Source organism: Melanotaenia boesemani, chromosome 21, assembly GCF_017639745.1.
Source record: "Melanotaenia boesemani isolate fMelBoe1 chromosome 21, fMelBoe1.pri, whole genome shotgun sequence".
NCBI classification, from domain to species: domain Eukaryota; kingdom Metazoa; phylum Chordata; class Actinopteri; order Atheriniformes; family Melanotaeniidae; genus Melanotaenia; species Melanotaenia boesemani.
The window spans coordinates 1170701-1196230 of record NC_055702.1 but is presented as its reverse complement, the minus strand read 5'-3'; the positions used below and the strand labels follow the sequence as shown (position 1 = coordinate 1196230).

Here is a 25530-nt window from a genome sequence, read left to right as displayed (position 1 = left end):
AACTTCCTGCTGCAGGTGTTAGACCTGGTTCAGGTGTTAGACCTGATCTACAGAGACCCAGGAAATCCTTCCTGTCAGGACCACCAGACGTTTATTGGGGAGGGAGGGGGGCCCACAGGTATTGGTCAGGATGGAGGACCACCATCTGCAGACCACTTTGCTTTGACACACAGACCTCTTGTTGCTCTCACTTTCAATCTGCCTTGTATAATTTTGTATAATTGTTTGTTTATTTATGTACATACTTTTTTTTTTACTTTACCAAACACCACTTTAATTAATTTTATTTCTATTTTTATTATTTATACCTGTATCTAAATAAAAGACCATTATCACATCAAGTGAACACAATTATCTGTATTTATCTTAAATTTAGACATAAAAACTAATCAGTGGGATACAGAAGCCGAGAGCAGCCAGCCCCCATTTTTTTAACGTTGTTTTCTCGTGATAACGGGTTATTCTAAAGCAGAGTTGTGAGAGGGCTGGAGCTGGTCCTGGTCCATCACAGAACCAACACAGAGAGACCATCAGACTCGCAGGCACTTCAGAGAGAATTTAGAGACTTAAACCAGCCTAACATGCATGTGGACTGTGGGACGAAGCCGAGAAAGAACCCATGCAAAGTCCACACAGGTTCCCCCAGAAACCTACTGGTTGTTAGTATATAAGAACTATAAAAGTAAGATATATTAAGTATGTACAATACTACATTATATTGGATTTTATTGAGCCAGACCTCCTCCAAGCGCTCCTGGGATATATTTAGATAATAATCTTAAATTGCATCTCTTTTGCTTTCGAGGGGTCAGAGGGGATAAGTGATCACATTTGACTTTTTTTAAATTAATGTAATCTTTTTTAAAGACTTTAAAAATATTTGAGAAATTTTCTCTTAAGGGGAAAATTTTGTTGTTACATTTCTCATCACAAAACTTAATTTCTTCAGTCTGTAATGAGCTAACATATATATTTAATATGTTAAGTGTTTTATGATTTACAACCTTGTTTTACTGTTAAATTTTATCAACCACGATTCATGAAACATGTAATTCTTATTTAGTGATTACAGTTTCCTGTTATTGTGAAATTATTTCATAATATTACATTACATATAGCGGAACCTTTATTAAATAGCTGACAGGGACGGAACTATCTCAAAGTCGATATAAGATCTTTGATAGTCTCTGGCGGAGCACTTTGTGACTCCCGCCACACGGGGGCGACACAACAAACCGTAGCTACAAATGCAGCCCGGTTCTTAGCTACTAACGAAGCAGCAGCGCGACGCAGACATCGCTTCTCATCTCTGGGTGATTTATAATTAGTTTGTCAGTCAATATTTGTAACATTTTTCTGTCTGGAAACAAAATTAAGGAAAAGTTTGTTGCTTTAAATGCTGACTTGCATTTTTTTCCCACTTGCTAGTTTTTACTGGCAGACAACGGTCACCCGTCCGTTCCCCGCTCAGCAGCCGTATCTGACTGGTCTTCCTGTGTGAGTCGTGTCCGGCTCCCTGAAGCTTCGCTGTGAGTAAGGAGCGTTGTTTTTTCTTGTTTATGTTTTATTTTTATTCTCTCACTCCCCTCTAAGCTAAAGCTAACATTAGCAAATCAACCATTCGTTTTTCGCGGGGCCCCGCCCTTTGGAGAATATTATTGGTGTATAGCGACGTCATTTGTCAGAGCTCCGCGCTGATTGGCCGGATGCTGACAACTGTAATTAAATAGCTGCGTGCACGTGGGAGAGTTCACAAACACGTCTCTAAACGCGAATTCGATTGGAAACGTAAAGCTGTTCAAATATACTGGAAAGTGTGAGATGACCAGAGAAGTGTTTCATCCTCTTATTAATCTGTTAATGTTTGATTTTGTTTCTCTGATTTGTGCGAGCATGCGCATATCTGCACTTTGCGACAAACGGGACTGATACCAAATACTTTCATGCTTTAATTTAAGTAATTTGAGAGTTTACAGTTAACCGTCACGCTGTAAGATTAGCTGGATTCTGTATTGCTGTCGTGGTGCATGTAAACATTAGTTGCCATGGTGATACACCCGGGGAAAAGTGAACCGGCTTCATGAAGCTATAAATTCCGAGCGGAACCTGAAGTTGCCTCAGTAAGCCACTAATCCCGCATCGTACTCCAGACTCAGGTTTCCAAGTGTCAAATTGAAAAGGTTTATGGAAGAACTTCAGGCTCTGAGAAGTTTTTTGCAACTTTAGCTCAGAATCAAGCAGCAGCCGCAGAAACGTGTCCAGCTGAGTTGATGTGGAGGTTTAGTAGTTTTTTAAAACGCTTCTGTGCTGACTGTGAAAGAAGATCAAACCTCTGCAGCCTCCAGCACCTTCAGTGTGACGCCGTCCTGGTAATGCAGCAGGTCGAAGTGTGCGTGCGTGTGTGGGCGGAGTCTAAGCAGCTGACTGAGCCACAACAAGCAGGAAGTTTAAGCAGGTTAAAGGTGAAGCTGACCCGCTGCATGGCGGCTCTGATGTGTGTGGTTGGCGGGGATGAGTGAGGAAGACGAGGCCCTGCAGAGCTGGGGCTGGACTGACCTGTGTGTATATGCTCTTCTTCTTCTGTGGTGTTTTCTCGCAGTGTGTGTGTGTGTGTGTGTGTGTGTGTGTGTAAGTGGGTCGGCTCAGCGTGTGATCAGGTTACAGGGATTTACAGCCTGGAGCTGATCAATACCTGATCGGAGCTTCAGCTTCCAGATGAGAGTCCTCCTGCTCGGTCAGGTTTCAGTTTCTGAGGCGAAGAAGCAAACTTTCATCAGGGTTTGTTGTCAGACATGTTGGTCAGTATTTATAATCTTAAATAAAAGAATTTTTCTTTTGTAGAAGAAAAGTTTCACACCTCAATTAGAAATTAAATTATCTACCAGAAAATCACAATTTTATTAAAATAAAAGAACAAAATTAGACATTTATCGCTGTCAGTGGTGACGAGTTAATTTCCCTGGACTGCAAACATGATCCATCTGTTTTACACAAACCAATTTAAAATGAATATAATTACATTATTTTAATATAAGGAAAACAAAACAGATTAGAAGTTCAAACATTTAAAAGAATTTTACTCTTTTCAGCATGAAGCAGTTTAAATATCAGATACTGCAGTTTTTGTCTGTTTTCTCTGTTCATTGAATTGTGGCACTTTTCTTCCTCCGTATATTGAATCAGATTTTTTGTGTATAAAACACGATTAAAATCTCAGACTTGATGTAGATTATCAACCCTGAAGGTCTGAACAAGGCTGTCACCAACCACTGTTGTCATGGTGATGAGATGGAGAACCTCATCAGTGGCGTTTACGGTGAAAAACTGAGCAAGAAGTCTGTATTATCCCCTCCCTTCAGAGAGTCGCTGCGGGCAGCCTTCTGTTTGTTTACGAGTTCTGCCGGCGTTTCTATGGCGAAAACAGTGCGTGCTCCAACGACTACTCCAGGCCGTTGACCAATGAGAGGCATCCCGCATCAGCGGGAGGCGGGGCTTAGAGCTGCTTGTTTCTGGCAGAGGCTGGTCTGAAGGCCTACAAAGGACCCATATAAACAAATAAAGGGGTTTGTGTAAAATGCTGGATTAATTCCTGCCCTTGTGGACTCGCATATTAAAACAAATTAGCCTGAAATGAGCATGATGGGGCCGCTTTAGGTCCTCCATTTCATATCTGATGCTAATTTTATTCATCGTTTTATCTTCTTGTTGTACCGTGTCCTTGAGGTTTTTTGTAAGGTGCTTTTAAGTAAAATGTATTATTGTTGTTGTTGTTGTTTATTCTTCCTGCTCTTCTCCTTCCTCCTCAGCTCCAGTTACTCCTTGTCCACATCTGACTGGGAGACGGGAGTCATGTCCAGATGCAGCTTGCGGCTGGACGACGGCCTGCTGGACCACAGGCTTCCTCACAGCAGCGCCTCCTTCAGTGTAGGAGGAGGTGAATGGAGGAGCAGCAGGTCAGTGGATGTCTGCTCCTGTCATGGAGACGTCCTCCATACTTGGTTTCCTCCTCCTCTACTCCTCCTTGTCTCCTCCTGCAGGTCCCTGAAGTCCCGTCACTCCCAGCGGCACTCAGCCTCCTGCTCGGAGTCGCTCCTCCTCAGAACTCCTTGTAAAGTGGCCGCTCGCTCTCTCCATGACAGCAGCGTCCACAGTGTGGTCTCCGACGCCTCCCTGATCTCCTCCCTGCTGGACGAGTCCTCCATCCAGGAGAGCACGATGGTCGACGCCTTCTGGGGTACGACTCCTCCTCGCCACACCTGGAATGTGAACAAAAGCTGGTTTTATCATAACTCTGATCTTCCTCTTCAGGTTTGGACGACGATGTGGACCCAAAAGGTGAGTTTTGCTCCTCTTCAAACCGAGGCGAGTTTATCAAGTCAAAGTGTTTTACATAAAACATTAAAAGCGAGAGCACCGCGGAGAGCAAGAAGCAATAAGAATAACACTAAAAAAACTCAATTTAACCCTAATTTTCTCGATCACTTCCGCGTTGGTGGAAGCAATGACATCAGTAATGCTGTAATTTTACCATTGAAATGATCCACAAGCTCATCAGCTGAAGGCTGGGGGAGGGGAGGGGAGGATGAGGAGAGGGAGGGTGACCTGGATGGAGAATGATGAGATGAAAGGGGTGGGTCCTCGCTGAAAGCTTTGGGGGTTTCTATAGGAGGGACTGAGGTGGTTTTTCTCCAGGTTTCCTCTAGATGGTCTCAACACGTTGTTTTAGTCTCTCTTGTTTGTTGTCCTTGTCCGAGGAAACAGAGACTGTTCAGAAAATAAACCAGGTTGGAGGCGAACAGCTTCACTCCTGACCTGTTCAGCCAGAATTCATCTGGCTTAAAAAAGTTCCTGCGGTCCCAGAAGAAGCTGAAATAGTCTGTAAATGAACTGGATGTGGCACATACAGCCGACAGCCATGTATTCAGACTAACCAGCCTGCTGGATCTCTCCACTCCTCCCCTGATCGGAGGGACAGGCCACTGATGAGTATCCGGGCATCTAGACAGTTGATCATATCCAGCAGTTCAGTAAAATCCTGTTTCAGCTCCTCAGATTGTTGCTTCACAGCATCGTTCCTCCCCACATGCAGGATGAGCTTTTCCACCATCGGGGATGCAGCCACATCTGATCCCATCTTCTTGGGAAAGCTCAGGACTTTAGTACATTTTCCACACATTTCTCACGTCTTTCACACCTAAGTCACCAACAACCAGAGTCTGAGGCCCAGCCATCTGCTTTTACTTTCTGAGTTGTTCTTTGGTCTGACCCTGGTCTGTAGGGAGATTTCATCCCGGCCATCAGATGTAGATCCAGAATCCTGCAGCAGTGGAGAAAACCTGTTCTGTAGCTGCATGTCGGCTTTGTTGAGGAGGACACTTGTTGTTAGTTTTCCTTCTGATAACTGGCCATGACTGTGTCTTGCTAAGGAGAGGGGTTTAGGAGGTACTTGGTCTGGATGGCAGAGCAGGCCAGCCGGTCGCCTTACTAGTCTCAGCTAACTGGGGCTCTGTCTGTTACTCGTCCTCCCATTTCCCTGTGAGATGATTTACTCTTTGGCTTTGCACCAAGAGCATTCCAGGGAGGACCATCAGTGGAAGAGTTATTACCTTCTACACTGTCCTGTTTCTTTCCAGCTAAGTTGTATAGTTTCCACCCAATCCATCACGTCCATGTTCACCTGGAGTCGTTTGATCTTGGTTTCCAACATGCTGATCTTCTGTAGAAGTTTGTATAGTCATCTGTAGAGAGCGGAGGTATCTAGTGGCTAGTTAGCTTTAGCTACTGAGTAGCTGTAGATAAGCCTTCTGCAATTTGTAGGCCACGCTGATGTGACACTGACAAGATTGTAAGAGTCTTAGAAAATAGTAGTGTCCAACCAAATCTACCACAAAATACAGTCCAAGTGATTAATGAGGATCCAGGAGCCACTGCCCATAAATTTCTTTTTTTTCTTCGTTTCTGTTGATGGCCTCTCAGCCCGACCATGTCAGAGGATAGAAATAAAAACTGGTTATAGAGCTTCCACCAGCCCAAGTTAGAGTTTCTGTGTTCTGGAGTTTGGAAGCCAGCCCACCAACCAGCTGTGACCAGTCAGGATGGAAACCCCCGAGGGTCTCCTGGAGTTCTGGTGCCGAGACGCTGGACTCGGAGGGGTTAAACTTTGACAGCTGTCCGTCTCCGTTGCAGAGAGCACCGTCGTGGCCGAGCAGAGCGGCGAGCCGGTGAACAGCACTCAGACCGGTTCTGACCGCTGTACCAAACATCCGGCCCAGACCTTCGGCAGCAGGGTTTACTGTAAAGACTGCATCACTCGGAGTCCTTCATCACCCGGAGAGACGGACACAACCATCTACTCTAGAGAGAGGAGCTACAGGAGCACCACAGGTGAGATGGATTCTGGTGGATCAGCTATGGATCACACCTGGAAAACTTTGGATTTGGACTTTTAGCTGCAGTGTGAACAGAGCCTTAAAAAGCTCATAAATCTGCAACTGAGGCCATGAAGTCATCGCTGAGATGCTTTATCTCAAAGAATTAACCTTGTTTTATTTTTTTGTAGTGTATTTTTTCATTAAAGGGGTAGCGCACCCAAAAATGTTTCTGAGCTGTTAACAGTTTTACATAATTGTGATGAAAATCACACTTACTGTTGATGAAATTTATATTGTTTTATTTTATTTTAAAAACGGGATTTTGTGGGTAAAAATGGCTCAGAGCGCCCCTTACAGGGTAAAACCAGGTTATGTTTGTCGTGACAGAGAGGTTATCTACATCACGAGTAAATTTTAAAAAACCAATGAAGGGATGTGAATTTATCTGGTGTAGATCTGCTAGTTTCAGACTTCTGTTCTTTCACAGAGTTTCTGATGAAATCTTCCTGCGATGGGACGGATTTCTGCTTCTGAGGGTGTAAAAGTAAAACCGGACTTTATTCTTTACCTGCTGATCCTCATCTGGTGACAGACAGCAGCTCAAATCGTAGCAGCAGCAACTTCCTGCAGCTGCTGCAACCTGCCGTGAGTCTCCACAGCTTTCCAGAGCTGCTGGAGCTGCTGACAGGCAGCTAACAAAAAGCTAACAGCGCTAACGGCTCACACTGATTGTTCAGGACCTCCTGGTTCATGTGTAGCTGAGGAGGTTCAGGAGGGAAGTCTTCCTCATCAAAGACGCTCTGTGGCGTAGCTGCTTGGTGAATCTGGCTTTGCATCTAACCAGTGAGCTGAGCTGCTGTCTGTCAGTCATTTCTACCTGTGTATCTTGACCCGCCCACTCTCCGCCCCCTGATCGCACCACACCTCCCACCCCAACCCCTGCAGTTTCAGACATTTTTCAAATTCAGCAGTGGGTGGAGTTACGCAAACAGTAGGGGGTGGAGCTACACTTTAACTGCCTTCCTTTCAGCCACCTGCTGGTCATTTGATGCAATGCAGGACTGACATGTCGAACCATCACGACTCCTCTAGGGATGTAAATCTCCATCGCTGAGGCCGATCCGATACGCATCTCGATACGCGTCCAGCGATACGATACATTAACGACACAGTGAAGCCTCGTGACGATACGGTGTGGTACGATTCACCCCTCTTGGCCATGAGATGCGATTCAATAATGATTTGACAACAATCTGACTTTATACAATAAGTGTTGGTTCAATACAATTTATGATGCGATTCAAAACGATTCAGTTCAATCCAAAGAATGTACAAGGTCCCATCTGGTTTCTAAATAATATCACATTTACTTTCTCTTTGTTTTTGATACTTGATTGTTTTTTATAAAGCAAAGTAATAAATCCAGCTTTAAAAGGGTCAGTACGGTCCAGACAGGATTGTTTTACTCTAAAGTACTAAATCATAAACAAAAAGGCCTCTTGTTAAAAGAAAAACAGCCCAGAAGCGCAGACCTCCACCAGGACATTTATGCTTTCTACACATGGGTCGTGGTTGAGCGGCTTGCATGGCAGCTTCTGCCATCAGTGGGTGAGTGTGTGTGTGTGTGTGTGTGTGAATGGGTGACTGTGACATATGATGTAGAACAGGGCTACTCAATTCGGTCCTACGAGGGCCGCAATCCAGCAGGTTTTCCATGTATGCCTGCACCAACACACCTGAGTCAAATTAATGAGTCATTGTGTAGAACCTGATTGGCTGTTAGTAATTTGACTCAGGTGTGTTGGTGCAGGGATACATGGAAAACCTGCTGGATTGCGGCCCTCGTAGGACCGAACTGAGTAGCCCTGTTGTAGAGAACTTTGGATAAAAGGGCTATATAAATACAGACCAGTTACTTTTTTTTTTTTTTGAGTGATTGTGGGCATTATTTTTATGTCAAACTAATCCCCATCTCTCCGTCCGTATCCTTATCGCTTTCTTTAAAAAATTCCTGGATCCGGACAGCGATCCGGATCACCCCAAACATTTCCTGAAAATTTTTGTCAAAGTCTGTCCATATTTTGCCAAACAAATGCGTCCGCCTTGACGGAGGTGATGCAGCATTCACACAGTCCTTTTCTCTGGAAGGTTTTACACTTAGAAAACTTCCGTAGCTGCTGTCTCGCTTCCCTCCGTGTTCGCTGTTTAGTATCAACCACAAACGTCTGTGTTGGACCACCGATGCGAACCGGCGAGTCTCTCCATCCCTAGTCTGCTCGTTTGTGTGTTTCCTCCTCTTGGACTCTTCAGATGAGCTGCAGCTGTGGCTGACCTCTGTGATGCCTGCAGCATCTCTGCGCTGTTTCACACCTGGCAGGTGTGTCAGAGTTTGCAGGTCGACGCCCACACCGACAGACGAGAAGGTAAAGAGTCTGCCTGTCGAATTGGGACTCGCCTGTCCACTCTTCTTCTCACACTGGTGTCAGTCCAGAGGAAAAAGCTTTTTCCACAGAGCTCAGTGGAGATGTTTTTACCTGAGTCATCCTCCACCTGCGGCTCTCCCTTCACTTTGGCTGTTTCCCTGGCGAAATGCAAATCCCCCCTCCACCTGCAGCAGACGGCGGTCAGCCTGGAGGACGAGCGTGGTGAGTCAGCCGTGGTGAGTCCTGACTCTGTTTCCTCTTGGTTTCAGCTCGATCCAGGCCCGGTGGAGGCATGAAGGAACCGAACCCGATGGAGCTTCTTCCTAAAGGGTCTCTGTGTGAGTAATAGATATGTGCATCTAACTGCAGATACAGCTCAGAGTTTATTTCTGCATCACAACCAGGAGAGAAGAGATCCTAACCTCTACACACCAGCTCTGCACTCCATTAATCTCTTCAACCCACATTAACATGCATCCTTCGACCAGGCTGTTTTTAAAGAAAGAAGCCGGTTTGTTTAATTTATTCAACTTCTTCATGACAAGTTATTTTTTTCTTCCTCCAAAATAAATCAAGTATATCGTCTCAACCTGAAGGGCTGTAAGTGTAATCTCTACAGAAAGCTGAGACAGAGTAGTTCTAGTAATGGACTGTACTTATAACGCTTTTCTAGCCATGTTGACCACTCAAAGCGCTTTTACACGTCACATCCAGCCATTCACACCCTCCTCACACAGCTTGTCATATACTAATGCTTTCTACCATCACACACATTCACACCCAGACAGACATCTGGGTATGAAGCAAAGTAGTCCTAGTAATGAGTACAGTAGTCTTATGTCCTATGCGACAGGAAGAGGGAATCCTACAATATAAACCTCCTTCGTCTCCATGGAAACCAGCAGGACATTCATGGTTCATGTCAAACACGTTAGCAGAGTTTTTAGAGCTGGAATCAAACTTTTCACCACAAACAGCAACAGTAAGACCTGGTTTCTGGTTCTGGCTGCTAGCTCCAGACTTTCTGTCCCACCGTGGTGAGACAGACGTCTCTGGAACCAGCAGAGTCTCTGCTGTCATGTGACTCCTGGTTTGTGTGGAGAAATGATCAGAAGCTCTAAAGTGGACAGAGATGTTCTCCTGGTTTCTACATTCCCATAGAACTGCTGGGGTCTGGACTGTGTTTGGTCTGGATGCCGATGCTCTCCGTCATGTTGCTATGCTACATGTTAGCATTGCTGCTTCCTGCTAGTCGTGTTGCTATGCTACATGTTAGCATTGCTGCTTCCTGCTAGTCATGTTGCTATGCTACATGTTAGCATTGCTGCTTCCTGCTAGTCATGTTGCTATGCTACATGTTAGCATTGCTGCTTCCTGCTAGTCATGTTGCTATGCTACATGTTAGCGTTGCTGATTCCTGCTAGTCATGTTGCTATGCTACATGTTAACGTTGCTGCTTCCTGCTAGTGGTGTTGCTATGCTACATGTTAGCATTGCTGCTTCCTGCTAGTCGTGTTACTATGCTACATGTTAGTGTTGCTGCTTCCTGCTAGTCATGTTACTATGCTACATGTTAGCATTGCTGCTTCCTGCTAGTCATGTTGCTATGCTACATGCTAGCGTTGCTGCTTCCTGCTAGTCGTGTTACTATGCTACATGTTAGTGTTGCTGCTTCCTGCTAGTCATGTTGCTATGCTACATGTTAGCATTGCTGCTTCCTGCTAGTCATGTTGCTATGCTACATGCTAGCGTTGCTGCTTCCTGCTAGTCATGTTGCTATGCTACATGTTAGCATTGCTGCTTCCTGCTAGTCATGTTGCTATGCTACATGTTAGCGTTGCTGATTCCTGCTAGTCATGTTGCTATGCTACATGTTAACGTTGCTGCTTCCTGCTAGTGGTGTTGCTATGCTACATGTTAGCATTGCTGCTTCCTGCTAGTCGTGTTACTATGCTACATGTTAGTGTTGCTGCTTCCTGCTAGTCATGTTACTATGCTACATGTTAGCATTGCTGCTTCCTGCTAGTCATGTTGCTATGCTACATGCTAGCGTTGCTGCTTCCTGCTAGTCGTGTTACTATGCTACATGTTAGTGTTGCTGCTTCCTGCTAGTCATGTTGCTATGCTACATGTTAGCATTGCTGCTTCCTGCTAGTCATGTTGCTATGCTACATGCTAGCGTTGCTGCTTCCTGCTAGTCATGTTGCTATGCTACATGTTAGTGTTGCTGCTTCCTGCTAGTCATGTTGCTATGCTACATGTTAGCATTGCTGCTTCCTGCTAGTCATGTTGCTATGCTACATGTTAGCATTGCTGCTTCCTGCTAGTCGTGTTGCTATGCTACATGTTAGTGTTGCTGCTTCCTGCTAGTCATGTTGCTATGCTACATGTTAGCATTGCAGCTTCCTGCTAGTCATGTTGCTATGCTACATGTTAGCGTTGCTGCTTCCTGCTAGTCATGTTGCTATGCTACATGTTAGCGTTGCTGCTTCCTGCTAGTCATGTTGCTATGTTACATGTTAGCATTGCTGCTTCCTGCTAGTCATGTTGCTATGCTACATGTTAGCGTTGCTGCTTCCTGCTAGTCATGTTGCTATGCTACATGTTAACGTTGCTGCTTCCTGCTAGTCATGTTGCTATGTTACATGTTAGCATTGCTGCTTCCTGCTAGTCATGTTGCTATGCTACATGTTAGCGTTGCTGCTTCCTGCTAGTCATGTTGCTATGCTACATGTTAGCGTTGCTGCTTCCTGCTAGTCATGTTGCTATGCTACATGTTAACGTTGCTGCTTCCTGCTAGTCATGTTGCTATGCTACATGTTAGCATTGTTGCCTCCTGCTAGTCATGTTGCTTTGCTACATGTTAGCATTGCTGCTTCCTGCTAGTGGTGTTGCTATGCTACATGTTAGCATTGCTGCTTCCTGCTAGTGGTGTTGCTATGCTACATGTTAGCGTTGCTGCTTCCTTCTAGTCATGTTGCTATGCTACATGTTAGCATTGCTGCTTCCTGCTAGTCGTGTTGCTGTGCTACATGTTAGCATTGCTGCTTCCTTATAGTGATGTTGCTATGCTACATGTTAGCATTGCTGCTTCCTGCTAGTCATGTTGCTATGCTACATGTTAGCATTGCTGCTTCCTGCTAGTGATGTTGCTATGCTACATGTTAGCATTGCTGCTTCCTGCTAGTCATGTTGCTATGCTACATGTTAGCATTGCTGCTTCCTGCTAGTCATGTTGCTATGCTACATGTTAGCATTGCTGCTTCCTGCTAGTCATGTTGCTATGCTACATGTTAGCATTGCTGCTTCCTGCTAGTCATGTTGCTATGCTATATGTTAGCATAAAGACGTCTGCTGGACTCTAGGATCTGATGCTGTCTCCTGTAGAGGAGGTCTAGTCAAGAAGAGGTTAATGGGCCTAAAGCTGGTTGTTTCTGCAGAGGTTTTACACCTGCTGGTGAGAGTGATGGTGGTTCAACATGGAAGGTCGTGTTCAGTCTTTATGCCTGCAGGTTAGATTCCAGCATAAAAACAGGTGAAACGTGTCAGAAATAATCATTTTCTGAAACTTTCCTTCTACGACGTGGAGATGAGTGACAGCTCTGCAGCAGCTTCTTTCACAGCCTGAACAGTTTGTTAAACTCACTGCTGACTCAACAGGTGACGACTGTAAGGAGAAGCAGCGCTCCAAGGCCGAACTGGTCACCTCCTCCTCCTCCTGGTCCACCATGGCTGCTGGCTTGTTGGAGCTCACGTGCCGCGCTGCTGCTGTTGCAGGCTCAGCAAGTAAAGCAACATTGGGGTCTGCAGACACCACAGTGGATTTTAAAGAGCAACTTCAGTCAGGTTTCGCCTTCTGTCCGTCCTCACAATCCCTTTCTGTCGAGTCGACCAGCACTGCCCCTCGGTTTCCGATGGCGTTGCTCCGTCTTCTGCGTCAGGCTAAGATCCCGGACAACAGACCAGATTACGCGTCTAACCAGCGCAGGAGACGGATTAAACTGTCCTCCTGCGTCCAGCATGGATGGGCCTTAACCTGTCAAATCTAAAAGCAGGAGAAAACCAGTTTCCCCAGTAAGATGTCATTAAGTGCCAAAATAAAACCAGACTGAGAAACCGCAGGGATATTATCTAAAAAGGCCTTCAGCTGGGTAAAAACTTTATTTTTCTAAAGCTGAATATTTAAAACTGGACAAAGACAAACTGTTCTCTGGTTAAAGCTGACTTGAACTGGCAGATGCAGATCTGGGTTTAATCAGAGGAAAATAACCTTCAGATGATAAACACGCCTCATTTCCTTTTTGTTTTAGTACAGAAACAAACATGTTTACATTTAATCTTTTTAGAAACCGTACGAAGCTGAAATTTCACCAGTATTGTCCGTTCATCATTTACACGTTACACAGCTTATAAATACAAAATATTTCATCCCTTTTCAGATCTAGAAGTTATTTTAAATGTACACGTGTCCTTTTCCACACGTGTGTAGTAATCTGGCAGAACCGGCTCGGCTCATCATACAAACTGAAGTCAGAAAGCTGAAAAACATGGAACACGTTCCCCTCCTGACTGGAAACATTAGAGTTTACAGTTACTTTGATTACAGTATTAGTTACGCTTATTAAAATGTACTTTTAGTAAAGTTTTATTAATTTCAGTTAAAGTCTTAAAGTGTTATTTTCATATTTACTAAATTCGTCGTGACTCCAGTGAGCCCGTTTTTGGTCCCCTGGCCATATGTTTGACACCGCTGGTCTACCTAGATGGAGAAGTTTAACTCATTCGGTTTGGTTAGTTAGCTGGTTAGTCTCTAGCTGTGGAGAAGCTGAACTGATGCTGATGCTGAGCGGACGACTGAACCGAGTCTGTTTTAACTGAATCTAGATTTTTCTCAACGTGGGATCAAAAGCTTTTTTATGACGCTGTTGCTTTAAATAAAACTTTGAGCCGTGTGAAGTTGCTCTTTAATGCTCCGACGCGTGGCATCCATCGGTGGTACGATGCTGAGTCTGACTCCGCTTTGCCTCTGCAGCCTGCTTCCTGGTGCAGCTGTGTCTCAGAGCAGCTGCAGCTCTTCGGCCTCTCATCAGGACCGTTTTCGCCGCCTCGCTGAGAAGCGGACGCGCCGCAGGTTAACGCCGCCGTGTGTGCTGGTTGTTTCCTCACCTGTAGCTTCCTGTAGAGGGCGTAGCCTCCTGCCTGCCTCTGTGCTGCGTTTGTGTTCTTCTGGTTAAATCTGCATCCAGTCATGTAAACAAGATGCACACAAAGCGGTTTTCCCTGTTACCACCTGGAGGTTACCAGCTTTCAGGTCCCGATGTTGACGGTCTTCAGGTCTGGACCCAGATCAAACCAGAGGTCAGAATCTTTTATCAGAAAGTCTGGAAGAAGCCGGCTTCTGGTGGACGTCCATGGAAATGAACTCCCTCCCGATGGTGCGTTCAGGGGTTTCAGCCTGCGCTGTGCATCTTGTTGGACTGTGACGTGGTGATCTCCTGACTCCACCTGCAGCTGATCAGCTGATCCTCAGTCTGCTTCTGTGTTTCAGGTCGGACCACCCGCGATGGCTTCAGGTGGCTCTGCAGACGATGCCGTCACATGACCACCAGCTCCCACCTGAGAAGGCAAGTTGAAAGTGAGAGTGCATTCCCACTAGGATAATCCGGCCAGGAATTCAGGAAAACTCCCACCTTCCTGTGGCTGGATTTCACACTGAACTTAATGGAGGCGGAGCAAACCACCTGGACAACGTCATGCAGCACCTGCTCACTAGGAGGCGACATTCCCCAAAACCACCACTGACCAAGTGGAAAGAAGAACATCCGGCTGGTTGACGGGCCAGGACCCAAAACGTCTCCTTCACCAGAAATCATTCAGTTAGTTAGCCGGTTAGTCTCTCTGGAAGCTTCGGATTCAGGAACGTCGGCCTCCAGCTGTGAAAGAAAAGCTGAGTTTAGTGGTTTTCCGGCTCTTCTGGGGGTGATTTTCACACTGGTTCTGTTGGGTCCACGTTGGTTTCTCTTCCAGTGGGAAAACCAAGTTTTCAGAATTCCTGCCTAATGGATCCGAGTCTCCCGGACTATCCTGGTGGGAATGAACCCAGCTTCAGTCTCGGCTCTGAACTGGAAACGTGAACCTGAATCCGTTTTCTGTCTGCAGGTTTCCTCTCGGTCTCTTCATCATCCTCCTCCCCCTGCTCCTCATCTTCAGTAAGTTCCTGCTCAGCTTTTCTCTCCGAGACACGTTTCATGTTTCCGACATGAACGTGTTTTCGGCTCAGATAAAACGGATCTTTTTCCCTCCGGCTGCAGCCGTTCTCCTGGTTTACTCTGAGCCTGTTAGGATTTACAGGGACATACAGAACCAAAGAGAATAAAATCTCAGTCCTCCGTCACATGGTGGCCTCGTTAGTCCAGTTTCAGGTTGTTGTCTAAAGCTTGTTGGATCTTCCGTGATCTTCTGTTCCCTCTTCAGGTCTGAGTTGGTTCGGTCCAGATGGCTTCCAGTCCCTCCTTCCAGCCCTTAACATCACAGTGTGGTGGACGGCCGTCTCCGACGTCCCCACCGTGTCCTCGGTCCGCAGTGTCCTGCCTCCACCAGCAGAGGGCGCCGTGGAGGAAACTGCTCCTCAGGTGCAGACTGGAGCTAGAAAAATCCAGATTAAATGGCTCTGATGGATCAGCTGACTTTACATCTGTTGCCATGGTGACCTGTCCAGCCATGACTGATCATAACTTCGTGTTTGCGCTGCTTTCCAGGTGGTTCTGGTGGTGGACGACTCGGATCGGCTGGAGCGTGTGGAGCAGAGTCTGATGGTGCTGTGGCAGCGGGTGGAGGCCAGAGGACGGCGGGTGGAGCAGAAACACAGGGAGGTGCTGCGGCTCCACGCCGACCTCCTCCAGCAGCAGCTGTTGTCCTCGTCTCAGAGCGCCGGCGACGGTGTGGACAGCCTGGTGGAGCAGCAGCTGTCTCAGCTCCACACACGACTGGATGAGGACAGACGGCAGAGGGAGGAGGTGAGGACGCCTGGACCGTCACGTGAGGTGGAGATGAGACCTTTTAAAACCTGAGTAAACGGAGGTTGATGCGTCAGACGTCGTCCTCATTCAGCCTGACATGAAGAGTTTAAACAGACGACGAGGTCCTAAAACAATAAGACATGGAGGACATGTCCACTGACCTCAGATCAGCTGGACCAGCTGCAGATATAAATTCAATTCAACTTTGTGTAGCTCCAGTTCACAGCCCTCAGAGCTTTTTACAAACCAGAACCAGTTTATCCAGATAAAACCAGAGCAGCAAATATTCTGGACCCACTAAAACGGCCGTTAGACGTCTTTTAAAGCTGCAGCGTGGAACAAAAGCAGTGATCAATAACAGAAAAACTTCATTCAAATCTGTGTTTCTATTGGTATCTAATCACTTTAATCAAATTTTTATTTTCTTAGAATGAAGCATTTATTTCCACAAACACGCCAGCTGCCACCGTTCTTACTACGGTGTCTCTGAAAGAACAAACAACTCTGAGCTGGATCCACTCACGCATGAAAACATCTTTATATCTGGAAGGAGTTTGGCCACTGACGGCCACCGTACTTTCACTCCTGTGCTAGACCCATCTTTACCACTAGATGGCAGTATTTTCTGCAGCAGACTCTAGGTTAGTCTCGAACGCACTGAAGAGCCTGAATCATTTCTGGGCTCGTGTTTCATTTCCTGCTTTTTCCAGATTTAAAGTCTCCGACGCGGTTTTAAAGAAATGGTTTCTGGTTTCCGATCAGGTGTCCCGGACCTGGCCGTGGTTCTGTTTACTTGGTTTACTCTGTCTCCGGATCTGTTTGCTTTGGCAGGGCCGGCAGCAGGACCTGCTGCATCAGAGGAGACAAGCGTCCCGTCTGGACCGGCTGGAGCTGCAGCTGCAGGCGCTGACGTCCAGGACCCAGGTAGGACCTGAGGGTTAGACCGGCCACTCTGGACCGGTTCCGTCACAGCTGACTGATGCCGTTTGTGCTGCACAGGAGGTCCAGTTGATGCAGGAAGCGTCCCCATCTGTCTCCTCGGCAACACTTCCTGCTGCTGTGGGGTAACCTTCGTCACCCTCCTCTTCCTCGCTGCTGATGTTTTTCTGTGGTGGTTTTTGGTTCTGATGAGAAACTTGGACTTCCTGCAGCGGCGGCGTGGACCAGCTGTCCCTTGATGCTCTGCTGGAGGAGGTGTCTCTGTTGGAGACGGCTCTGGGGGACGTCAGGAGGGACGTGGACGATCTGTCCTTGTGCCAGGACGGCTGCAGAGAACTCGATAGGATCCAGAGGACGGTGAGTCAGGACCCCAGCTGTCCTTGTCTGTCCACATCTCCATCAGGACGTTTTAATGTGTCACCTAAAGCTCGTCTTCAGATTTCAGATCAGGTTTCTGCTCAGATCCGAGACGAGGTCCGGGTCCTGATCTACAGAGACCATCTGTTGTCTCCAGATGGGGACGTCTCCGTCCCAGAGTCTCTGATTGACTGGCTGTTTCAGCGCTTTGTCAGCGTGGACGACCTGGAAGCGGCGCTGGTCTCTCTGGAGCTCAGAATCCTCCAAAACATCACACTGCAGCGGCGTGAGGGAACGGTCCAAGGAGACGAGCCGAAGACCACCAGGACTGCCGGGACCGCCGGGACCGCCATGACCAGGGAGGTGAGAGCAGGTCCAACCGGCGTTTTGGTTCTAAATTGAATTAGCTGAGATTGTTCTGAGTTTTAGATCTTTGTTCCTGATCCGATTTATTGAGATGAAACTTTGGTTCTGGTTCTGTCTGGACTCTGAAGATGAAACCAGAACCAGGGACTCATTCAGGTCCAGGTCTGACCAGTTAAACTCTATTATCAGATTTAAACGCTTCGGTTCCATCGTCAGGATCAACGTGGATCTGTAAGTTCTGCTGGAACATCTGAGCGGCTCGGTTCTACCGGTTCGGGTAGAACGGGACTCAGAACCGCTCCGGATCTCACCGCTGCTTTGTTCTGTACGTGTTTCTGTTCTGAATGCCGACGCCGACTCTGAATCTGTCTTCAGGACGTCCATGAGATGCTGACGGAGGCTCTGAGGCTGTTCTCTGAGGACAGAACCGGGCTGGCGGACTACGCCCTGGAGTCTGGAGGTCAGAACCAACTGGCCCGGTTTATTGTGTTGTTTTGGTCCAGTAAGAAGACCGGTTTCCCCGGATGTGAACTTGTTTGTCTGTGATTACTTTAACTTCTCTGTCTAAACTGCACCTGAAAGATGGAGGATCAGAGTTAGAATAAAAATAAAAATGAGAAGAAACATGAAATAATAAACCAAACTTTGGGTTCTTACCGAGTTGTTTACGCCGTGACACCTGAGCTTCAGGTGTGTTCCTGTGTTGGTCCTGCAGGGGGCAGCGTCCTCAGCACCCGCTGCTCCGAGACGTACGAGACGAAGGCCGCGCTGCTCAGCCTGTTCGGAGTTCCTCTCTGGTATTTCTCCCAGTCTCCTCGAGCCGTCATCCAGGTAACTCACCTGTCAGACCTCACGCACCTTCACCTGTCTGACCTCACGCACGCACCGTCACCTGTCTGACCTCACGCACCTTCACCTGTCTGACCTCACGCACACACCGTCACCTGTCTGACCTCACGCACGCACCGTCACCTGTCTGACCTCACGCACCTTCACCTGTCTGACCTCACGCACCTTCACCTGTCTGACCTCACGCACTCACCGTCACCTGTCTGACCTCACGCACCTTCACCTGTCTGACCTCACGCACACACCGTCACCTGTCTGACCTCACGCACGCACCGTCACCTGTCTGACCTCACGCACCTTCACCTGTCTGACCTCACGCACCTTCACCTGTCTGACCTCACGCACGCACCGTCACCTGTCTGACCTAACGCACCTTCACCTGTCTGACCTCACGCACCTTCACCTGTCTGACCTCACGCACGCACCGTCACCTGTCTGACCTAACGCACCTTCACCTGTCTGACCTCACGCACCTTCACCTGTCTGACCTCACGCACGCACCGTCACCTGTCTGACCTCACGCACCTTCACCTGTCTGACCTCACGCACGCACCGTCACCTGTCTGACCTCACGCACGCACCTTCACCTGTCTGACCTCATGCACGCAGATTAATGTGGAGGGCCATTAGCTGATCGCTGGAAATGAAAACATAGTAGAAGCAGAACATGAAACATGAGCTTTCAGGTTTTCCAGCTCGGATGATCAATGTGGAGGAAGTTAATGATCCTTCCCGTAACTGTGGACTGTCTCCTGTCCTGCAGCCTGATGTCCATCCAGGGAACTGCTGGGCCTTCAGAGGTTCCACAGGGTTCCTGGTGATCCGGCTCTCCATGAGGATCCTCCCCACCGCCTTCACGCTGGAGCACATCCCCAAAGCCCTGGCGCCTAGCGGGACGCTGCTCAGTGCTCCCCGAGACTTCAGCGTCTACGTAAGAAAACGCCACTTTCACAATGTCGGAACACGCTGACTTCCTGCTAGACTCAGAGCACCATCCTCCATCTTTGTTTTTAGGGTCTGGATGATGACGGCCAGGAGAGGAGGAAGCTGCTGGGAACGTTCAGCTACGACCAGGATGGAGACGCTGTGCAGACGTTTCCTGCCTCGGTGAGTCCTCTGATGTCTGAGCCACTTCTAAACGCATCATCGACACAGAACCAGGACCACCGCAGGTCCCAGTCTGATCCCAGTCCCTTTACTGCCAGCGTTTGCCCTGTCGTAGCCAGCCTTTGCCCTGTCGTAGCCAGCCTTTGCCCTGTCGTAGCCAGCCTTTGCCCCGTCGTAGCGAGCGTTTGCCCCGTCGTAGCCAGCCTTTGCCCCGTCGTAGCCAGCGTTTGCCCCGTCGTAGCCAGCCTTTGCCCCGTCGTAGCGAGCGTTTGCCCCGTCGTAGCCAGCCTTTGCCCCGTCGTAGCCAGCGTTTGCCCCGTCGTAGCCAGCGTTTGCCCCGTCGTAGCCAGCGTTTGCCCCGTCGTAGCCAGCGTTTGCCCCGTCGTAGTCGTAGCCAGCGTTTGCCCCGTCGTAGCCAGCCTTTGCCCCGTCGTAGCCAGCCTTTGCCCCGTCGTAGCCAGCCTTTGCCCCGTCGTAGCCAGCGTTTGCCCCGTCGTAGCCAGCGTTTGCCCCGTCGTAGCCAGCGTTTGCCCCGTCGTAGCCAGCCTTTGCCCCGTCGTAGCCAGCGTTTGCCCCGTCGTAGCCAGCGTTTGCCCCGTCGTAGCCAGCCTTTGCCCCGACGTAGCCAGCCTTTGCCCCGTCGTAGCCAGCCTTTGCCCCGTCGTAGCCAGCCTTTGCCCCGTCGTAGCCAGCGTTTGCCCCGTCGTAGCCAGCCTTTGCCCCGTCGTAGCCAGCGTTTGCCCCGCCGTAGCCAGCCTTTGCCCCGTCGTAGCCAGCGTTTGCCCCGTCGTAGCCAGCGTTTGCCCCGCCGTAGCCAGCCTTTGCCCCGCCGTAGCCAGCCTTTGCCCCGTCGTAGCCAGCGTTTGCCCCGTCGTAGCCAGCCTTTGCCCCGTCGTAGCCAGCCTTTGCCCCGTCGTAGCCAGCCTTTGCCCCGTCGTAGCGAGCGCTTAGCCCGGCGTGCCTGTTGGCGAGCAGCGCTGCTGGTTATTCGTTGTTTGGTCTCGTCTGACAGCTGCCGCTCCGAAGGGAGTCTATAACCACGCCAGTCACCTGAAGACAGGATGTGTTGGGGTCGGTACCTGAGCCCATCAGACCTGAAGCCTAGACAGACCGAAGCCGGTCCAGAGGAAACTGGACTTCATAGGTTCAGGTTCTTAAAGAAACAGGAGCAAAAACTGAGCGTTCAGATGGAAGGTGGCGAGCTGCTGGCGCGTCCAACCTGCCATCAGTTTACTCATCAGCTGGAGCAGAATTTAAACAGTCTTTCATTTTCAGGTGTGTCAGCAGCACGAGGCTTTTGATTGGCTGTGATCCCTGCAGTGATGTTGGTGTTTCTGTTTCCCGTCCACTTAGGAGGAGAATGATGACTCCTTCCAGATCATCGAGGTCCAGGTTCTGTCTAACTGGGGTCACCCCGAGTACACCTGCATGTACCGCTTCAGAGTCCACGGGACGCCCCGTGACGTCTGAGCGCCGACACACGGGTCTGGTTTCCTGCTCAGACTGCGGAAACCTGCAGCACTTTGAGTTGATGTTGATCAGCGTCTCCATGGCGATGAAGTCCCGTTGCCATGGAAACCTATGGTTCGAGTGATGTAATAATTCTGTTCATAGTTTTCTGTTTTGTGTGTTGCTGCTGGTTTTCATGTTTTATCCCATTCAGTCTTTTATCAGGTCTTTGTGGTCCAGCTGAGATCTTAAACGTCCAACACAACGCTCACATCCTTTATTTTTCCCTTCCTGCTCCTCCGGTCAGGAAGGTAGGATGAAGGACTCAAACTTTCCTTTAACTTCTCTTCAGTGCAATCAGATAATCAGGCCCTCAGCTCCACTTCCACCTCTTTCTCAGCTGATAGCCTGATGTCTGAGTGTCTTTGAACGCACCAGCTGGTTTAGTTTTATTCCTTCTCTGGGCTGCAGCGAAACATCTGAAATACATGGTCAGAAAATGTGAACCAAAGATTAAAAAGGAAGTCAGAAACTTCCAGCTCTGATGAAATGAGATAATTTTGCACAGAACGTCCTCCCCCGTCTCCGGGTTGACGGGGAGGACATTTTATGGGGACTTTTTATGTCATGTTTCATTTGTTTTTGTAACTTCTAACAGAAAATCCTAATAAAGATGTGACATTGGAAGCTCTTTTATTTATTTATTTTAATGTATTGATGTCTGAATCACTCGACGACCTTGTTGTTTGGAGGCTGGAGGTCCTTCCTGCTCCTGCTAGGGTTCAAGCCCCGGCTCAAAGCTGCTGCTTCTCCACATTAAGAAGATATAAAGAATGACTGGGCTGTTTCTCCAGAGCCAGAGATTCTTAACGTTTGCGTCCATTGAAAGCTGGTCTGCATGTGGATTCTTTGCTGTCGTCTTTGACTAGAAACCCAGGATGTCCAGAGTGATGTAAACTCACGGCTAAGGTAAAATCTGGCCCATTAAAAACTCCCCCAACCGGTACTGGAGAGCCGGTCTGATCCGGACCGGGATGGCTGACCAGCTGAGCTACCATGGTAACCGGTGCTGACCAGCTATTTCCACCAGAAACTCGCTTCATAAGAAAAGAAATCTGCTCTAAACAAGGACCCAGGTTGCGCTGGAAGTGACCCTTTTTTTATTTTTTTTTATTTTTTCTATTTTCTAAACCAATCAACCGATTAGGGTGTCAGGCTCCACCACTCTCTCCACGGGTCGGATCGGTTAGTAGATTGGTACCCCAACGGAAGGGTCCCAAAAGAACATGATGGGTCAGATGTTGGGGTTCCCTCCTCAGCTTTCACATGCGGAAATGCACAAAAAAATGTGTTAAGCCCCCGTTGGTGGAAACGGGGCTTATGGGACTGGTCTGTAAAGCCCCGTTTCCACCAACTGACGCCGGTTCAGTGCTGGATGGGTCTGTAAGGGTTAATCAGATCCCGAGTCCAGTCTGTGAATCTGTTTACTTTAGCTCATCTGTAACGGATCCTTGGATATCTACAAGTTGATCTTGTTCCTGCTTTGTTGTTGTTGGCTGGTTAAATCACCTCCTCCTGTAATCCTGACCAGATGATAATTAAATTACCGTTGCTGGTGCAGAACTGTCGTATTAATGTGGGCACCACCTTCACATCAGTGGTTTTCAAACTTTTTGATAGGATAAGATGCATTGGTGTTCTCGACCCCCTCCCCTTCGCAACGACGTAGTGATTAATGGTGTGATGTACCAGACGGGTCGTCCTGCAGCATCCTCTATATGTCAGCCTGGATGTCAGAATCTTCATAAATAAGGAGGACAAAGTGTGTTTTGGTGGTTCACCGCTGTGACAGGGCATCTACATGCCAAAAATCAGCTTCGTCCGCAGATGTCAAATTCAGATTTTTAATATGGCAAAACTTTATGAGTTCTTGTGTAAGAAAAAAAAAAAGTTCTAATTTATCTCTTTATAAATGGTTTTAATTTTGACAGCCCTGGTAAAAAAAAAAACCTAACATGATATATATATATATATTTTTTTTAAAATGATCTATGATAAAAATTATCTGGCGAGCCCCATGTGGGTCCCGACCCCCAGTTTGAAAACCACTGTTCTAAATGATCTAATAGATGACACATCCTGCTCGACAAAGCTGTCTCTACCTGTTCAGGTATGTAGGTTTGATACCAAAAGTTATCAGATTCCACTTAAATAACTGTTCAAAAGAATTTGTTTATTTATTTATTTGAATTATTTGGCTGGGACGTTGCTTTTGTACATAGTCACCGTGCAGAATTTTTAGCCAAAGCGAGTTCTCAACTTCCCTGGTTGGGCCTTTCTACACTACATTAAAATACAGTAATGTATTACAAAACCTAAATAAAACTCACCTAAACACAATACAAATCTGTAATTCATTCACACACACAGTACTATTTACAAGTGGTTACTATTCTATTCTACAGTCATTTAGCAGACGCTTTTATCCAAAGCGATTTGCATTTGAGAGTAAGAACAACACAAGCATGAATTCAAACAAGATGGACGTCATAATTAAGTGATAGTTGGACCCAGGTGCTGTCACGTAGTGCGGTTACAGTTTTGGTTTGTTTTTAGTCTAAATTTAAGCATAGTAATGAAGGTTTTAAACTCAGATATTGTCTTGAGTCCAGTTCTAATCTAAATCTACAGTCTTATTATTGCCAACAAAAATGGAAAGTATTAAGAGAAGCTATATTAATTTGACATTACAACTGAAAATGTATTAAAAACCTTTAAAATTCTTTTTTTTTTACTTTTTACATTAAATATTTCAGCAGCTGTTGGACTGATTCTGTTTTTATCTGATGAAATTATAACTGACATGAAAACATGCAGTCAGTCATTTTATCTGCCTTAATTTGTAGAATAATTATACTCTATGTGAAAACTGCATCTCCCATAATGCTCCAAAAGAAATAAAATGTGGAGTCATGAGCCTGAATTTAATCCTTTAATGTCATTTTATATGTTTAATCTTCTTTTCTTGTTTTGGAATAATGTCATGAAGGATTTTCTCTGTTTGATCAAACATGATGAAGCTGCAGTTTACATGTTGAGTTCAGAGCTTCGGTTTGTTTATTGGAGGATTTTTATGACAGTTTTGCAGATGAAAATGAACCTGAGGAGGATGAGGGGTTATTTCTCCTCTTCTGGAGGTTCCACAGGGTTCAGCATCAGGACATCTGCTTGCTTTGGTTGTCGATTACACGTTTCCTCTTGGCAAAGCCTAAATTCCTGTGTGAAATAAGGGAAATGTCCGTTTCTATGCAGATGACACTCTGGTTTATATTCCTTGCATCCTGTTGTTGCCTCGACTGATCAACCTGCTGTAAACTGTTAGTTTCCAGGACAAACTTTGCTGCCAAGTGATTTCCAAAACTCTGATTAACTAAAGTTGTTCTCTTTTCACACGATGTGAACAAACACCTAAAGAGTTAAACTTTAAGTTTCTCGGTTCGATGTTCCTCATTCATTCATTTGAAGAGCAACACCAGACGTAGTTCTAGAAGATTATAATTAATGTACACCTGACTGTTTATCAGTGGTTTTGATGACTTGCTGAAAATAACTTGCACATTATTCTGGGCCAGGGTTTGTCATGTGTATTTCTAACCTGTTTCCGCCAACGGGTCCGGTTCGGTGTGGGACGGTCAGTACTTTTTTTTTTTTTTTTTTGGTGTTTCCACAGACAAAATCTGGGATGGGAACCAGCATGTATGACCCAAACCATCCCACTTTTTGGGACCCTTCCATTGGGTCCCTTTTCCACCAGAGGGTACAGGTTGGTACGGGAAAGTTTGCTTTTGGTAAAGCAAACTTCATGATGATGTGCTGTGTTTTTACAGCAACTGTACCCTTACCTGGTAGGCGGGGCACCTGCCAGATAGGAATAGATGCCTCAGCTACGTATTAGCGCGACGTCACAGCAGTGCAACAGCAAAACAACACAGAAAAAAGAAGAATGGTGGACATCCAGCAGTTTGTGTTCTTTCTTCTTGGCATGTACAGACAATTACAGCCGAATAAAAAACGTTTTGGAAATGACACTCTGGAGCTGGGATCAGAAAGAGATTGTACTGACAAGACCAAGATGACCACGACCCATCAGGGTAAGCTAACTATTTACTTCCCGCGTTAATAGTGTTAAAACGTCTTTCAACTGCTCTTCATGCTACATGAGGTAACGGGGTACTTAAACACACAGATGGAACATTTTAACAAACAGTCTGAGAGACGATTACGTTGCTGGAATATTCCGTTTTGCGACATCCTCCTGCTATGTGGATATGTGTTTTTTTTTTTTTTACTATTATTATTATTATGTATATTTCCTGAAAACAGACCACATCTTCCTACACAGGATTAAATATTTGACCAAATGACTACAAATGTGTCCACTGCTGTAGTTTAAAGTCTTTACACCTGTTTGTCTCACTTTCCAACCCATAGGAGGCCCTCAGGACCCCATAACCTGCACCAGTAGACCCTTCCATGAAGAGGACTAAACCAATGGAAGGAGTTGTCTCTATGGGACAAAGCCAAGATCAACATTGACAACCAGGTTCGATTTTGGTTAAAATAAATATTTATGGTTAGACAACATCTTAT

General features: G+C 46.9%; 2 protein-coding genes across 10 annotated transcripts in view; one reads left to right on the top strand and one right to left on the bottom strand.

Moving 5' to 3' along the window:
• Positions 1–25530, bottom strand: part of LOC121632161 — a 156483-nt gene that overhangs the window by 115014 nt on the left and 15939 nt on the right. The window lies entirely within an intron of this gene.
• On the top strand, positions 1220–21563 carry LOC121632154 (SUN domain-containing protein 1-like). Of its 9 annotated transcripts, none has more exons than XM_041973369.1 (22): positions 1220–1313; positions 1429–1529; positions 3807–3953; positions 4038–4234; positions 4309–4335; positions 6187–6384; positions 9064–9132; positions 12455–12580; positions 13827–13925; positions 14343–14418; positions 14954–15003; positions 15269–15426; positions 15553–15810; positions 16645–16737; positions 16813–16877; positions 16965–17109; positions 17191–17472; positions 17851–17935; positions 18191–18306; positions 19088–19255; positions 19339–19431; positions 20785–21563. In XM_041973369.1, the coding sequence occupies exons 3-22, from the start codon at positions 3850–3852 to the stop codon at positions 20899–20901; spliced, it is 2526 nt and encodes an 841-aa protein (XP_041829303.1). In that variant the 5' UTR covers positions 1220–1313; positions 1429–1529; positions 3807–3849; the 3' UTR covers positions 20902–21563. The 9 variants fall into 9 exon arrangements, with proteins under 9 accessions (XP_041829303.1, XP_041829301.1, XP_041829302.1 ...); XM_041973367.1 differs by having other exon boundaries at positions 1222–1331; XM_041973368.1 differs by having other exon boundaries at positions 1222–1331; positions 1429–1533.

Excerpts from the sequence above, each read along its gene's own strand:
- LOC121632154 (XM_041973364.1), top strand. The coding sequence starts at position 2,716 with ATGAGAGTCCTCCTGCTCGGTCAGGTTTCAGTTTCTGAGGCGAAGAAG. Across the intron at positions 6,385-9,063 it reads GAGCTACAGGAGCACCACAG|CTCGATCCAGGCCCGGTGGA; the intron begins GTGAGATGGATT and ends TCTTGGTTTCAG. Across the intron at positions 17,936-18,190 it reads CTACGCCCTGGAGTCTGGAG|GGGGCAGCGTCCTCAGCACC; the intron begins GTCAGAACCAAC and ends TTGGTCCTGCAG.